The 15,462-nt window shown below is 38.0% G+C and overlaps 1 protein-coding gene across 2 annotated transcripts in view; it reads left to right on the forward strand.

Moving 5' to 3' along the window:
- GLRB (glycine receptor beta) overlaps positions 1–15,462 on the forward strand; it is an 89,408-nt gene that overhangs the window by 43,233 nt on the left and 30,713 nt on the right. For both annotated transcript variants that reach the window (XM_027567215.1, XM_027567216.1), the window contains exons 5-6: positions 14,075–14,304; positions 14,413–14,495. In XM_027567215.1, the coding sequence (XP_027423016.1) occupies positions 14,075–14,304; positions 14,413–14,495 (313 nt within the window). The remainder of the gene's footprint in view (positions 1–14,074; positions 14,305–14,412; positions 14,496–15,462) is intronic.

The raw sequence follows: 15,462 nt of genomic DNA on the forward strand, positions 1-15,462 counted from the left end.
TGTACTTCTTTTGGTCCCATCAGTCCATCACTGACTGTATCAAGCTGAAAATACCTGCGGTAAAGGGCTGACAGAAAAGGGGTAGGAACTTTCTCATAGGTTATTTGAGGATCATAATAAAATAGTGCATGGTTTCTCAATATGATCTTGTCTCATCCTTCTGCTCACTCTTCACAATAGCGAACCCCGAGCACCGATTGCTGCGGCCGGATTCCATCGGTTTTCAGCCTGCACTCTTACCTCTGACCTCCATCTCTTGTCTGAGCAGAGCCTCTGACTCTGAGCTGCACTCACTCACTCTCTGCCCCCTTTTCCATCCACGTCTTTCATCTCTATCATTGTTTGTTTGTTAAACTGATCACTTCTTGACTGTAATTCAACTCTTTTTGTGTGTTTTAATTTTGTTCTCTGATGGAGTTATTAATCTCTCAAAGTCAAAAACAGTGCATTCTGCTTCTTCAGTTTCCATAAAATACAGAAGACAGTAGGTCCTCAATGAGTGAGCCCATAAATGATGTCACATTATTAACTAATATTGATTAAATAAATTAATACATTCTGCTTTGGCCAGCAAAAAGTGAGCCCAGGTCACCATAAAAGTATTGGCAGAGCAAACTTTAAAAATAGACTCATGTTGAATGTGTGCATGCGTATGTGCTAAGTTGCTTCAGTCGTGTCCAACTCTTTGCAACTCCATGGACTGCAGCCCACCAGGCTCCTCTGTCCATGCCCTCCTCCAGGGGATCTTCCCGACCCAGGAATTGAACCCGAGTCTCCTACATCTACTGCATTGGCAGGTGGGTTCTTTCTACTAGCGCCACCTGGGAAGCCCATGTTGAATTTATAGATTAAATAACAGAGTAAAGAATGCTATTACAGTAGAGTGTTAGTTTTGTCAATTTAGAGACCTTTATGCAGAGGAGCCAAATTATTTATATTTGCTATTTCTTTTGATGAAATAACCTATCTTTCCCTTTGTGTTGTGCTGATATAGCCTAAAGGTTCAGAATTGAAACCATGCTCATCAAATAGACTTAAATAGTCTACTTTATTGTAATGATTATTTTTTTGTTTTGGCAATGTTTATTTCATACTTCTAAGACAGTTTTTACAGATGTCTCTTTCAGGGCTGTGATATTTTATAGATTTTCTCACTTTTTCCAAAAAAAAAACTCTTTAATACCTTGTTGTGTAATAGTTAAGAAAGGTACAAGCTATTATCTGTATAGAGATAACACTATATGTCTTCTAAGGGGAGAAATGTGTCTAAGACAAAGCTTGTTCTTCATGACTTGTTACAAATACCAATCGGAAATAGTAGCGATGACTCAGGAGGGTAAGAGGATACACAGGTGTGGAGAGCAGTTATATTATAAGTGGGTCTTTCTTTTTCCTTCCAGTCACAAAGAGTGGGCTTATTAACTTTTCAGCTTTGCTGAGGTATAACTGACAGGTGAAATTGTAAGTTAAAATGTGTGTGATGATTTGATATGTTTCTACACTGTGAAAGGATTTCCCCCATCATGATAATTAACACATCCATCATCTCATGTATATATATTTTTTCTTTTATAAGAACATTTAAGTTCTGTCCTCTTAGCAAATTTCAAGTACACAGTAGTGTTACAACTATGGTCACCATGTTACACCCTAGATCCTCAAACCTTATTCATCTTATAACTATACGTTTACACCTTTTACCAACCTCTCCCTCTTTCCCATACTCCAAATTCTTGGCAATCACTTTTCAACTCTCCATTTCTATGGATTTGACTCTTTTTTTTTTTTTTTTAAGATTCGACATATAAGTGATACCATGGCGTATTTGTCTTTCTCTGTCTGGTTTATTTTACTTAGCATGATGCTCCTCAGGTTCATCCATGTTGTTGTAAATGATAGTATTTTCCTTCTTTTCTTAAGGCTGAATAATATTCTACTTTATATGTATGTATGTGTGTGTGTGTGTGTGTGTGTACCACATTTTCCTCGTCCATTCATTCATTGATGGGTGCCTAGGTTGTTTCCATACTCTAGCTGTTGTAAATAATACTGCAGTGAGCATGAAAATGCAAGCATCTCTTCTAGATGTCATGTTTCCTTTGGGCATATACCCAGAAGTGGGATTGCTGGATCTTATGATAGTTCTATTTTTAGTTTCTTGAAGAATCTCCATACTGTTTTCCATAGTAGCTTTACTGGTTTGAATTTCCACTAATAGTGTACAATCTCTTCACATTCTAAACAGAATTTGTTACTGCTTGTCATTAAAAAAAAAATTATTGTCATATAGTTGATTTACAAAGTTCTGTTAGATCTCGTCTTTTTTTGGTAATAGCCAAGGAACATATTTCTTAAAAAAAAAAACAAAAGAAAATAAGCAAATGATACCCCCAGAACAAGAGGCTGGAAAAGTAGAGAGACTTAGATTTGTCTAAATACAGAATATATGTTCGTGGAAATAGTATGCTGAACAGTGTGATATCAGAGAGGCTTGTGCTTGAATCTTTTGTGTACTTGATGTGTTACACCCTAAAATGAGTGAAAAAATTACAGAAATTAAGGAACAATATTTTTTCTGGCATCGCAACCCTAAAGGGACATTGACTGTAGGGTTGTGATGCATCTGCAAGTTAATGTCATATTTTACAGTAGAATCTCATCCTAAAGAAAATGAACCTTTTGTTAGTAACTCTGTTGTACAGTTGAGGTTTTGTTTATTAATATCCCCTTAGAAATTTCCCTACAAAGGTCTGCTGAAATAAAGGAAGTCCTAAAATTTGGAAGCTTCAATATTGGCCAGAGCTTTCCTCTGCACTTCAGGTCTTTTTACTTTAACTCCAGAGCCTGGTGGTGGATGCGGCATTAAGAGCTGCAGACAGAGGTGGAGCAACTTTTGAAGGAAGGAGGCAGCCCTTTTCCCCAGTGTATAAAGTTCATTATCTAACAAAGAATCCATTGAAGCAATGAGTATTAACATTATAAGGATATTTTAGCCAATTCTGTTTGTAAAACATTCCTTCCTGCTTATTTGTCTTTTAATTCAGATGCTAAATGTCAATGACTAAACAGAAAGCAATCTTACATTTATTCACAATCTGTAACTGTGTAGTAGAAGAAAAATCACAGCCATATAAATATTCCTGAAACTCTCCAACCTCCAGGGCTATGTGCTCCTTCAGCTTTTCGCATCTTAGTTTTTAGCTTTATGGTTCCTATTTCTCATGTCTGTATGTTCATCTGCATTCTGCTGCCTTCCATTTCTGTAAGGTCTCATTATTAATGCTGTAATTCCCTGGTGGCTCAGACCGTAAAGCGTCTGCCTGCAGTGCGGGAGACCCGGGTTCGATCCTTGGGTTGGGAAGATCCCCTGGAGAAGGAAATGGCAACCTACTCCAGTACTCTTGCCTGGAAAATCGCATGGACTGAGGAGCCTGGTAGGCTACAGTCCATGGGGTCGCAAAGAGTCGGACATGACTGAGCGGTTTCACTTTCACTTTCACTAAAATCATCAAATAAATGTAATCATCCTCTTTTGAAGTTGTTATGACAGTCATTTATTATATCAGTTTGTATGCTACTGCTGGTGACAACTGAACTAAAACCCTCAAATCAGTAAGAATATAGATTTGTTAGAGGTGAAGTGTGGAGAAGGCAATGGCACCCCACTCCAGTACTCTTGCCTGGAAAATCCCATGGACCGAAGAGCCTGGTAGGCTGCAGTCCATGAGGTCGCTTAGAGTCAGACACGACTGAGCGACTTCACTTTCACTTTTCACTTTCATGCATTGGAGAAGGAAATGGCAACCCACTCCAGTGTTCTTGCCTGGAGAATCCCAGGGACGGGGGAGCCTGGTGGGCTGCTGTCTATGGGGTCGCACAGAGTCGGACACGACTGAAACGACTTAGCAGCAGCAGCAGCAGAGGTGAAGTGGCATCTGCTGTATGGTTATGCTTAAAATATTTGTTGATTTCTCCATTCGATTCCTACCTTTGACTGAAATCTGTGGGTTTTTATAATAGAAAATGTAAACTTTTGCATTCATGGGATACAATTAAGTATTATGATATATTATAACAGTCTATATACATATTTTGCCTTGTCAGAAATACATAAGAACTCTTTCATGGAAATAAAGCCTGTTTATACAATCCATTTTCTTCAGTGTAGACATGCTTTGTAATTATATCGAATTATTGTTACACTACAATCTGTGATCCTGCCAAACTTTCTATGCCTTTCTGCTGCATGAGTTTTTTATGTGTTTTAATAGTAGGCTTCAGCTCTGTTTGGGCAACACAGTTGTACCTGTCAAGAAAAAAACTCATATTTGGGATCAGCTAAAAGAGCTTAATTCTGGTTCTTGGAAATTACTTATCTTTGTTGTTTTAAAAAAATTTTATTTTATATATTTTCTTCTCCATGTAAATCTAAATTTCTTTTCTTAAAACTTTCTTAGTTTACTATTCTATACATTTTATTGCTTTTGTTATTAACTTTCCAACATTGTTTCATTTATTATAGGATAATATTGACATGCTTGCCCCATTTTTTTTTGTCTACTTTGCATCTTAGATACTCAAATCTTAAAATATTTAATTTCTTCCCTTGCTATTCATCTTCAGGGTTTGTGCCTTGTGCTGGGCTAGATAGTTGTCCCCTAAAGAGGAACTTATCCTAATCTTTGGACCCGTGAATATGTTATTTTACACAGTGGAAGAGACTTTGCATCTGTGATTAAATTAAAAGTCTTGCAATGCAGATTATCCTGATCATCAAGTGGGCCCAGTGTAATCACCAGAGTCCTTAGAAGAGGAGACAGGAGGGTAGAGTCAGTAACAGGAGATGTGATGTAACCAATGCAGTAGAAGTGACATGAAGAGGATGCAGGTGAAGGGATGCAGACAACCCGGCCATGCTGGGCAAAGCAAGGGATCAGACTGGCTGCTCAGACCTCCAGAGGGAACCAGCCTGGACCTCAGCTCAGTGACTCTGATTCTGATGTTCTGAACTCCAGACCTAGAAGGTCAAGATCAGTCTTGCTTTAAGCCACTGACTGTTGGCAATAGTTTTAGCAGCATTCAGGAACTGATACACATGCTGGTGGACACTAGTTAATAATTTTTTTCTCCCAAATTCTCTTGGAGAATTATCTGATTACATATGACTTTCTCCCAAATGCTGCTAGAGGGCTATCTGATTATGTACATTACTGTTTCCATATATGGAAATGCAAAAATAGCCAGTCATTTTTTGTGCAGTGATTAATTACTAAAAGTCTCACTCACTCAAGTTATTCATCAAAAGGACATAACCAGAAAGAGAAGCTATGCTTTTATTAGTTAATATATACTGTATACCTGTCTCTTTTCCTTGTCAGTTACTTTTTAGTGGATTTACCTCAAAATGAAGGTAAATCCTTTTTAATCTATTTCTTCTAGCTGTTTTGTTCAGAAGCTTTGGTGATTCGACATCATAAGTCATAGCATTATACAGTTGGCTCTTGAACAACACGAGTTTGAACTGCGTGGGTCTGCTTCTACCATTTTCACCATAATACTATCTGTGTACTATAGTACTGTATGAGCTATGGTTCGTTGGTTGGCTTAATCCATGGATACAGAGGGCTAACAATAAAGTTACATGTGGATTTTTGGCTGCATGGAGGGTAAGCACTACTAACCCAGTGTTGTGCAAAAGTCACCTGTCTTAGACAATCAGGAAGGATGAGAAACACCCCAGTTTTATTTTCCCTTCTTGTAATTTGTCACTATCAACTGATATAGAAAATTTGCACCATTACATAAGTGGTGTAAATAATGCTGGACCAATCTCCTAATCTGTCAAAATGTCATGAAAATTACTTCTTCACTACTGTATTTAACAGAAATATATTGAGAATTTTCTGTGTATCTGATCTGGCAGATTGCAAGACTTACGGAGGTTATAGTTAGGGTGGCTGCATTGCACCACATAGCAGGCACCCCCAATCAAAATAGAATATTGGCATAGATCTAGAAAAATTTAGATAGTCATATGCTGTTACAGAACAGTATTTAATAAAACTTTTAAAATGTCATATTGAGAAAAATAAAGTGTAACCTAAGAATTTTTACTGACGTTTGGTTAGCTTGTAGTTCTTGCATGAAACGTCTAACCTCACTAATGATTAAATTTAAATCCTTTTCAAACCAGGCTTGGTTGAAAAACAAGCTCTGTTGCCAGAATTTTAAATGTAATCCTGCTGGATACCATGAGATTTGATCTTCTTTGTTTCCATGAATGCCATTTTTTATCATAAAGAAAATAAAAGAGTAAAAATTGCATATATAAGTGTTAGGTAAAAATTACAAGTAACCGTGCTAGCTATCCTAACGATAACACAAGATATAAAACAGTTCTTAAAACTAAAATATCATTAATGAAACAAACTAGTTTTAATGTCTTCTTGTGAAATTTTTATTGCCTTGAGAAGTAGCTTAATTTGGGTGTTAATTGGTACTGAAAATCTTGGAGAACATCCATGTTCCAGATCATGACTGTTTGTGTGCTATTTGTGATGAACAATGATAGTTTTTGTCACCAAGTTCTTTCAAAACAATTAAGTAATTTTCCAGTGATAAAAGAAGTCTGTTTCTGATGGGAATTTCTTCATTGCAAAATAATATGATCGAGTTGTAATTATAGTGATTGAGTAATTGAAAATGAAAATAAATAGGTTTCCAAATTAGTTATCTTAATGTAGAGCATTTGAAATGCCAGTAACTAGCAATTATTTAGAAATGCTCATAAAAAAATGAACCAAAGCATACTAACTAATAAGCTTTTATCTTCTAATGAATGTGGAGCCAAAGCTATTAATTTAAATTGTAAAAACTTTAAACACTCCTTATATAAACTTGCAACAACTTGTATTCACTATAATAATATGTAGCTACATAGCTAATGGAAAAGCATCTTGGAAGGACTTTCATAATGAGATAATAAATTGTAATGACCAAGAATAATACAATGAAGTAACTGATTTCCAGTTTTTCAGTGATGCTCATTCTAAAACAACTCTGGAGTTCTATTAAGAAATAAAATTTGATACAGGATTATAGTAGAGAGCCCAAACTAATAGTGTTTTGAGCTTATCCCAGTGCAGCTAGAAGCAAGAATTTCAGTAGATGCTGAAGGCACAGTTTCAAGATTTGTGACCTTAGAAAGGGGTTACTATTTAGTACAATTGTAGGTCAGTTGGCACAGTACGGAGCAAACCCAATGAATTACAGTATAGGCAGGATTTTTTTTTGAAGCAAAAAGTCTATTAACCACTATTACCAACATTATAAAAGAATAGCAACATAATGAGTATGTCCCAATAAAACAAAATGCTTGCTTAGCACATAATACAGTCAGGTGAAGTTCATGTACTTTACGTATGTTTTCTCATTTATTCCTTATAAAAACCCTGTGTTGTGGGTGTGTTATTTTATCTCCATCTTATAGATAGGAGCCTTCATGCACCTCTTAACCCTCTGTCATCTTGCTTTTGTTGTATGCCGCTCTGCTGTGCTGTGTTTAGTCACTCAGTCGTGTCTGACTCTTTGCGATTCCATAGACTGTAGCCCGCCAGGCTCTCTGTCCTTCCATGAGGGTTTTTGCTGAAATTGTCAATGGCTTCCTCATTTGCTGAAAGTATTCAGTTTGATTGTATTTGACCTTTGATGGTGTTTGCTCTGTTGACCATCTTAAAGCTTTTGACTCTAGTTTGGTGAAATCTAATTCCCAGGGTTTTCTACCTTTTCTCAGACTTCTAGCCAGCCCTTTAAATGCTTTTCTTCCCCAGGGTTTGCTTTGCCCCTGTATCCCTGCTCTAAGTAGTAATACTGGGCAAATTCTTCCTTAGTCCTGATTTTTAGGGGGTCGTGTTTTCAAGGTTCATTCATGTTGTAACATGTACCCCAATTTCTTTCCTTTTTATGGCAGAGTAATAATCCATGATGTGTATGTATATGCAACACTTGGTGTGTCCATTCATCTGTTGATGACACGTGCATTGTTTCACCTTTTCAGTATTGTAAATGACACTGCTAAGAAAAAGGGTGTACAGATATCAGTTGTAGTCTCTTCTTTTAATTTTTAGGGGCATGTGCCTAAGAGTGGAATTGCGGGATCATATGGTACTTCTGTGTTTCGCTTTTTGAGAACAAAGCACAATTTTTAAAAGGTTGAAACAATTGTGTTTTGTGAGGACATGTCAGTGATTCATGTAACTCATTAAAGAGGGAACCAGCATCCTGATTTTAGCAGCTACACTGGCAAAGTTGCCTGGGAGCCATGCCTAAATAATGCTGAAAGACTCTTCTCAGTATGTGGCAATGTCTCAACAGTTACTCATTTTTATCCAGCCCTGTTTCTAGAGGTGATTTATGGTATCTAATAATAATAAAAATACGATGAAGTAATTGAAATAGTACTAAATGTTCAGGAGCCATACAATGATACTCATATCAGGAAGTGAGCTATGCATTAATTCAATTGGCTATAACAGGGATCCCCAAATCCCCAGGCTAGGAACCGGTACCAGTACTTGTTAGAAAATGGGCCACAAAGCAGAAGGTGAGCAGCTGGTGGGGGGCGAGTGAAGCTTTATCTGCCGCTCCCCATTGCTCACCTTACGCCTGAACCACCCCGCTCCCCACCACATTCATGGAAAAATTCTCTTCTAGGAAACCAGTTCCTGATGCCAAAAAGGTTGGGGACTGCTGGGCTCTAGGGCTTAGCTTTTAGTTCCCTGAATGCCAGACAAAAAGGAAAACATGACGATAGGCTTGCATTGTATTTCCCAGTAATAGGAAGCATATACAAGGATCTTTTGTAAAGCACTTAGATCAAATATACCTAGCACACAGTAAATACCTGTATAATGATATTATAGTTTTATATGGATTAAACAAGTGAAAAATTAAAAAATTCATCTTCAAAATTTTCATGTCATGATCACTGACTGAAATAAGATAACATGGCTTTAATAACAGGCCTATACAAGATACATCGGCACTGTTATCTGACCCTTAAATATAAGTTTAGGACATGGTATTTTATCATAATACCACGAATGCATGTTTGAGATACTGAGGATTAAAGATGCAGTTTTTGATGATTTGATAAGACACAATAGTAATGTTGTTTAAGTGGCTAAGTTGTGTCTGACTCTTTTGTGACCCCATGGACTATAGCCTGCCAGGCTCCTCTGGGATTTTCCATGGGAAATTCCAGTCCATGAGATTTCCCAGGCAAGAATACTGGAGTAGGTTGCCATTTCCTTCTCCAGGGGATCTTGCTGACTCATGAGTCCAACCCATGTCTCCTGCATTGGCAGGCAGATTCTTTACTCTCTGAGCCACCAAGGAAACCCTCCACAGCAGTTAGAGGAGGTAATAAAATGGCTTTTAGTGTATATACTTTTGGAATACCAATCATTATGACGGATCATTCAGTGCAGTTCAGTCCCTCAGTCGTGTCCGACTCTGCGACCCCATGGACTGAAGCAGGCCAGGCTTCCCTGTCCATCACCAACTCCCGGAGCTTACTCAAACTCATGTCCATTGAGTTGATGATGCCATCCAACCAACTCATCCTCTGTTTTCCCCTTCTCCTGCCTTCAATCTTTCCCAGCATCAGGGTCTTTTTAGATGAGTCACTTCTTCACATCAGGTGGCCAAAGTATTGGAGTTTCAGTTTCAGCATCAGTCCTTCCAATGAATATTTGGGACTGATTTCATTTAGGATGCACTGGTTGGATCTCCTTGCTGTACAAGGGATTCTCAAATAGTCTTCTCCAAGAACAGAGTTCAAAAGCATCAGTTCTTCTGTGCTCAGCTTTCTTTAGGAGAAGGCAATGGCACCCCACTCCAGGACTCTTGCCTGGAAAATCCCATGGACAGAGGAGCCTGGTAGGCTGTGGTCCATGGGGTTGTGAAGAGTCGGACATGACTGAGCGACTTCACTTTCACTTTTCACTTTCATGCATTGGAGAAAGAAATGGCAACCCGCTCCAGTGTTCTTGCCTGGAGAATCCCAGGGATGGGGGAGCCTGGTGGGCTGCCGTCTATGGGGTCTCACAGAGTCGGACACGACTGAAGTGACTTAGCAGAAGCAGCAGCAGGAGCAGCTTTCTTTATAGTCCAACACTCACATCCATACATGACTACTGGAAAAGCTATAGCTTTGACTAGTTGGACCTTTGTTGGCAAAGTGATGTCTCTGAGTTTTAATATGCTGCCTAGGTTGGTCATAAGTTTCCTTCCAAGGAGCAAGTGTCTTTTAATTTTATGGCTGCAGTCATTATCTGCAGTGATTTTGGAGCCAAAAGAAAAATAAAGTCTGTCACTGTTTCAACTATTTCCCCGTCTATTTGCTATGAAGTGATGGGACAGATGCCCTGATTTTCGTTTTCTGAATGTTGAGCTGTAAGCCAACTTTCTCACTCTCCTCTTTCACTTTCATCAAGAGACTATTTATTTCCTCTACCCTTTCTGCCATCCTTATGGGATGGTGTCATATGTATATCTGAGATTTTTGATACTTCTCCTGGCAGTCTTGATTCCAGCTTGTGCTTCATCCAGTCCAGCATTTCTCATGATGTACTCTGCATATAAGTTAAATAACCAGGGTGACAATATACAGCCTTGAGGTACTCCTTTGCTAATTTGGAAACAGTCTATTGTTCCATGTCCAGTTCTAACTGTTGCTTCTTGACTTGCATACAGATTTCTCAGGAGGCAGGTCAGGTGGTCTCGTAGCCCCATCTCTTGAAGAATTTTCCAGTTTGTTGTGATCCACATAGTCAAAGGCTTTCACGTAGTCAATAAAGAAGAAATAGATGTTTTTCTGGAACTGTCTTGTTTTTTCGATGATCCTGCGGATGTTGGCAATTTGATCTCTGGTTCTTCTGCCTTTTCTAAATCTAGCTTGAACATCTGGAAGTTCATGGTTAATGTGCTGTTGAAGCCTGGCTTGGAGAATTTTGAGCTTACTTTACTAGCGTGTGAGATGAGTGCAATTGTGTGGTAGTTTGAACATTCTTTGGCATTGCCTTTCTTTGGGATTGGAATGAAAACTGACCTTTTCCAGTCCTGTGACCACTGCTGAGTTTTCCAAATTTGCTGGCATATTGAGTACAACACTTTCACAGCATCATCTTTTAGGATTTGAAATAGTTCAACTGGAATTCCATCACCTCCACTAGCTTTGTTCATAGTGATACTTCCTGAGGCCCACTTGACCTCGCATTCCAGGATGACTGGCTCTAGGTGAGTGATCACACCATCATGATTATCTGGGTCTGAAGATCTTTTTTGTATAGTTCTTCTGTGTATTCTTTCCACCTTTTCTTAATATTTTCTGCTTCTGTTAGGGCCATACCATTTCTGTCCTTTATTGAGCCCATCTTTGCATGAAATATTCCCTTGGTATCTCTAATTTTCTTGAAGAGATCTCTAGTCTTTCCCATTCTATTGTTTTCCTCTATTTCTTTTCGTTGATCACTGTGGAAGGCTTTCTTACCTCTCCTTGCTTTTCTTTGAAACTCTGCATCAAATGGGTATATCTTTCCTTTGCTCCTTTGCTTTTTGCTTCTCTTCTTTTCAAAGGTATTTTGTAAGGCCTCCTCAGACAGCCATTTTGCTTTTTTGCATTTCTTTTTCTTGGGGATGGTCTTGCTCTTTCTCTTCCATTCCAGTCCATTTTAGTTTGCTGATTCCTAAAATGTCAATGTTCACCCTTACCATCTCCTTTTGGACCACTTCCAATTTGTCTTGATTCATGGACCTAATTTTCCAGGTTCCTATGCAATATTGCTCTTTACAGCATCAGACTTTGCTTCCATCACCAGTCACATCCACGACTGGGTGTTGTTTTTGCTTTGGCTCCATCCCTTCATTCTTTCTGGAGTTATTTCTCCACTGATCTCTAGTAGCATATTGGGCACCTACCGACCTGGGGAGTTCATCTTTCAATGTCCTATCTTTTTGCCTTTTCATACTGTTCATGGGGTTCTCAAGGCAGGAATGCTGAAGTGGTTTACCATTCCCTTCTCTGGTGGACCACATTTTGTCAGAACTCTCCACCATGACCCGTCTGTCTTGGGTGGCCCTACACGGCATGGCTCATAGTTTCATTGAGTTAGTCAAGGCTGTGGTCCGTGTGATTAGATTAGTTAGTTTTCTGAGATTTTGGTTTCAGTCTGTCTGCCCTCTGATGGAGAAGGATAAGAGGCTTATGGAAGCTTCCTGATGCGTGAGACTGACTGAGGGGGAAACTAGATCTTATTCTGATGGGCATGGCCATGCTCAGTAAATCTTTAATCCAATTTTCTGTTGATGGGTGGAGCTTTTTCTCACTTCTAATAATAATAGCAGACCCAACCAGTCCATTCTGAAAGAGATCAGCCCTGGGATTTCTTTGGAAGGAATAATGCTAAAGCTGAAACTCCAGTACTTTGGCCACCTCATGCGAAGAGTTGACTCATTGGAAAAGACTCTGATGCTGGGAAAGATTGGGGGCAGGAGGAGAAGGGGACGACAGAGGATGAGATGGCTGGATGGCATCACTGACTCGATGGATGTGAGTCTCAGTGAACTCTGGGAGTTGGTGATGGACAGGGAGGCCTGGCGTGCTGTGAGTCATGGAGTCGCAAAGAGTTGGACACGACTGAGCAACTGATCTGATCTGATCTGAATAATAATATTAAATCTTATTATTTAATAAAAGATAAGATATTATCTCTTCCTATTTAAATATTTACATTTTGATTTGAAGTTGATGATCTGTTTCATTTTGATCATATCAAAAGGCTATGGATAGATAATATTTTGTGAATTTAGAATACTTGAAATAAGGATGCTTAAGCCCAAAGTGGTTTACACCTTGGACATTTTTGTGCATATTCTCAGTTCAGCATCTAAAATTAAAATCAAAAGACCTGAGCATGATGCCACAATGCTAAGTTTGACTTTATATACTAACAAGCCAATGTGGGTCAGAATGCCATTTCCCTGGCAAATAAATGTATTACGGTGTTAAATATGTTTCTAGGGTCATATATTCTTAGAATCTCTGTGTCTTGATATAATTCAGCTTTTACAAAGTTGTAAAATTAAAACTTTGGACAGAGGTAGAAAACTGAGGTAAGCAGCTATTTAGTGGATTTCCAAACCTTTTTCTACTATTGTTGAATATAGCATCACATGTACAAATTTTGTACATACTTTTGTACATACTTTCTCCTCTTTTGCATAATCCAAATCTTATTTGAATATCTCTCTAATCATTTACTTATATGAGTTATCGAGGATAATTTTTCTTTTCTTTCTCAAATATATATACAATCCAGTGTTATATATGGTTTTATTTTTATTTATTTTACTTTTATTGAAATACAGTTGATTTGTACTGTTAATTTCTGCTGTACAGCCAAGTGATTCAGTTATACATATGCATATTCTTTTTTCATATTCTTTTCCATTATGGTTTATCACTAGATATTGAATATAGTTCCCCATGTGCTGTCCAATAGGTGCTTATTGTTTATTCATCCTATATATAATAGTTTGTGTGTGCCAGTCCCAAACTTCTACTTCATGCCTCCACCACCCCCCTTGTAGTTTTATATACATATAAATTATTTTTGTAATTTGCTGTTGAGTAAAAGACAAGTGAAATATTTTCTCTTGGCTTTTTATTTATTTTTAACTAAAATTTATCCTACTTTGGGGGGAAGAAAAATGGTAATATATAGCAGTCCGTATGCTTTTATGGCAATACCAACTAACCCCCTGGTACAATTTGTGTTAGAGTAAAGCAATTATCGGTAAAGTACTGTGATGACACTTGAACTTGCAAGTGCTGAGAGGATGTCTGTAGAGTCATTAGAAAGACACAAAAGATACCCGAGCTATTGTGACCCTACTTGATGTCAGACGAGCAAGCATGTTTGGGCTGCTAATCTTTGAACCCTTTTTATTCTGGTGCTGAGCGTGTTCTTAAAAATAGCAGTAAACACACACATGCACGCATAATTTTTTCCAGGATTATAGAGTCAACATCTTCCTGAGGCAAAAATGGAACGATCCCAGGTTGAAGCTCCCTAGTGATTTCCGGGGCTCGGACGCCCTGACCGTGGACCCCACAATGTACAAATGTCTGTGGAAACCTGATTTATTTTTTGCAAATGAAAAAAGTGCCAATTTTCATGATGTCACCCAGGAAAACATCCTTCTCTTCATTTTTCGAGATGGAGATGTCCTTGTCAGTATGAGGTACTCTTTTTATGGCTTATATTTGTGGATTTATAGTTTTCTTTAAAAATCAGTGTGTCAACGAGGCATGTGTTAAACGAGTTCTAAGACCTCTGCTTCTGCTTTCAGGTTATCTATTACTCTTTCCTGCCCTTTGGACTTGACCTTGTTTCCCATGGATACACAGCGTTGCAAGATGCAACTTGAGAGCTGTATGTAAATGAGACCCTAAGTGACTATAGGAATAAAATGCTTAAAATTTCGAGACATTACGTGCTACTAATATCGTAGATAACAATGCTGAAGCTAATGCTTTTGACTGTAAATAGGCATTAGAATTGGAGAAGGGAAAGACTACCCACTCCAGTATTGTGGCCTGGAGAATTCCACGGACTGTATAGTCCAGGGGGTCGCAAAGAGTCGGAACAGACTGAGAGACTTTCACTTCACTTCATTTCAGGCATTAGAATGGTAGCTCAGAAGGTAAAGAATCCACCTACAATATGGGAGACCTGGGTTTGATCTCTGGGTTTGGAAGATACCCTGGAGAAGGGAACTGCTACTCACTCCTGTTTTCTTTGCCTGGAGAATTCCATGGACAGAGGAGCCTGCCAGGCTATAGTCCATGGAGTCCCAAAGAGTCGTACATGACTGAGCGACTTTCAGATCACTTCAGGCATTAGAATAATTTATGTAGGGAAATTATAAATTTTATATTTTTAATATTTTATATTTTATTAGAATTATGTTTTACTGTATAATTTGTACTAAGATAATCTTTTTGATATTTTGTTTTGGCATTTTATTAGTTTTTTTTTTATTTCAGTTGAGTTATTTAGGTGTAGTTGTACAATTCTAACTTATTCCAATTGCCATCTTCATCTGAATTAGTAATATAGACAAGGTAAAGGAGAAAATGATGTCTGTCCTAATAACTTTTCTAATGTTAAAATAATGTTAAAACTATATTTATCACAGCAGAAAATTTGGAAAACCCTGAAAAAAAAATTAACTAAATGTTACCAAGCATTCACTTTCTATGGCTCTATAAAAAGATTGTTTACAAAATTGGATTTTGGATTTTCTTTGCTTCTGTGATCATGTATTTTTCAGTTTCTGAAAGATATATTATGTCTTCACCAAAAGGATTAGCTCTAAAATATGGTAAATTGCTATGAA

Source organism: Bos indicus x Bos taurus, chromosome 17 (assembly GCF_003369695.1).
Source record: "Bos indicus x Bos taurus breed Angus x Brahman F1 hybrid chromosome 17, Bos_hybrid_MaternalHap_v2.0, whole genome shotgun sequence".
In the NCBI taxonomy this organism is placed as follows: domain Eukaryota; kingdom Metazoa; phylum Chordata; class Mammalia; order Artiodactyla; family Bovidae; genus Bos; species Bos indicus x Bos taurus.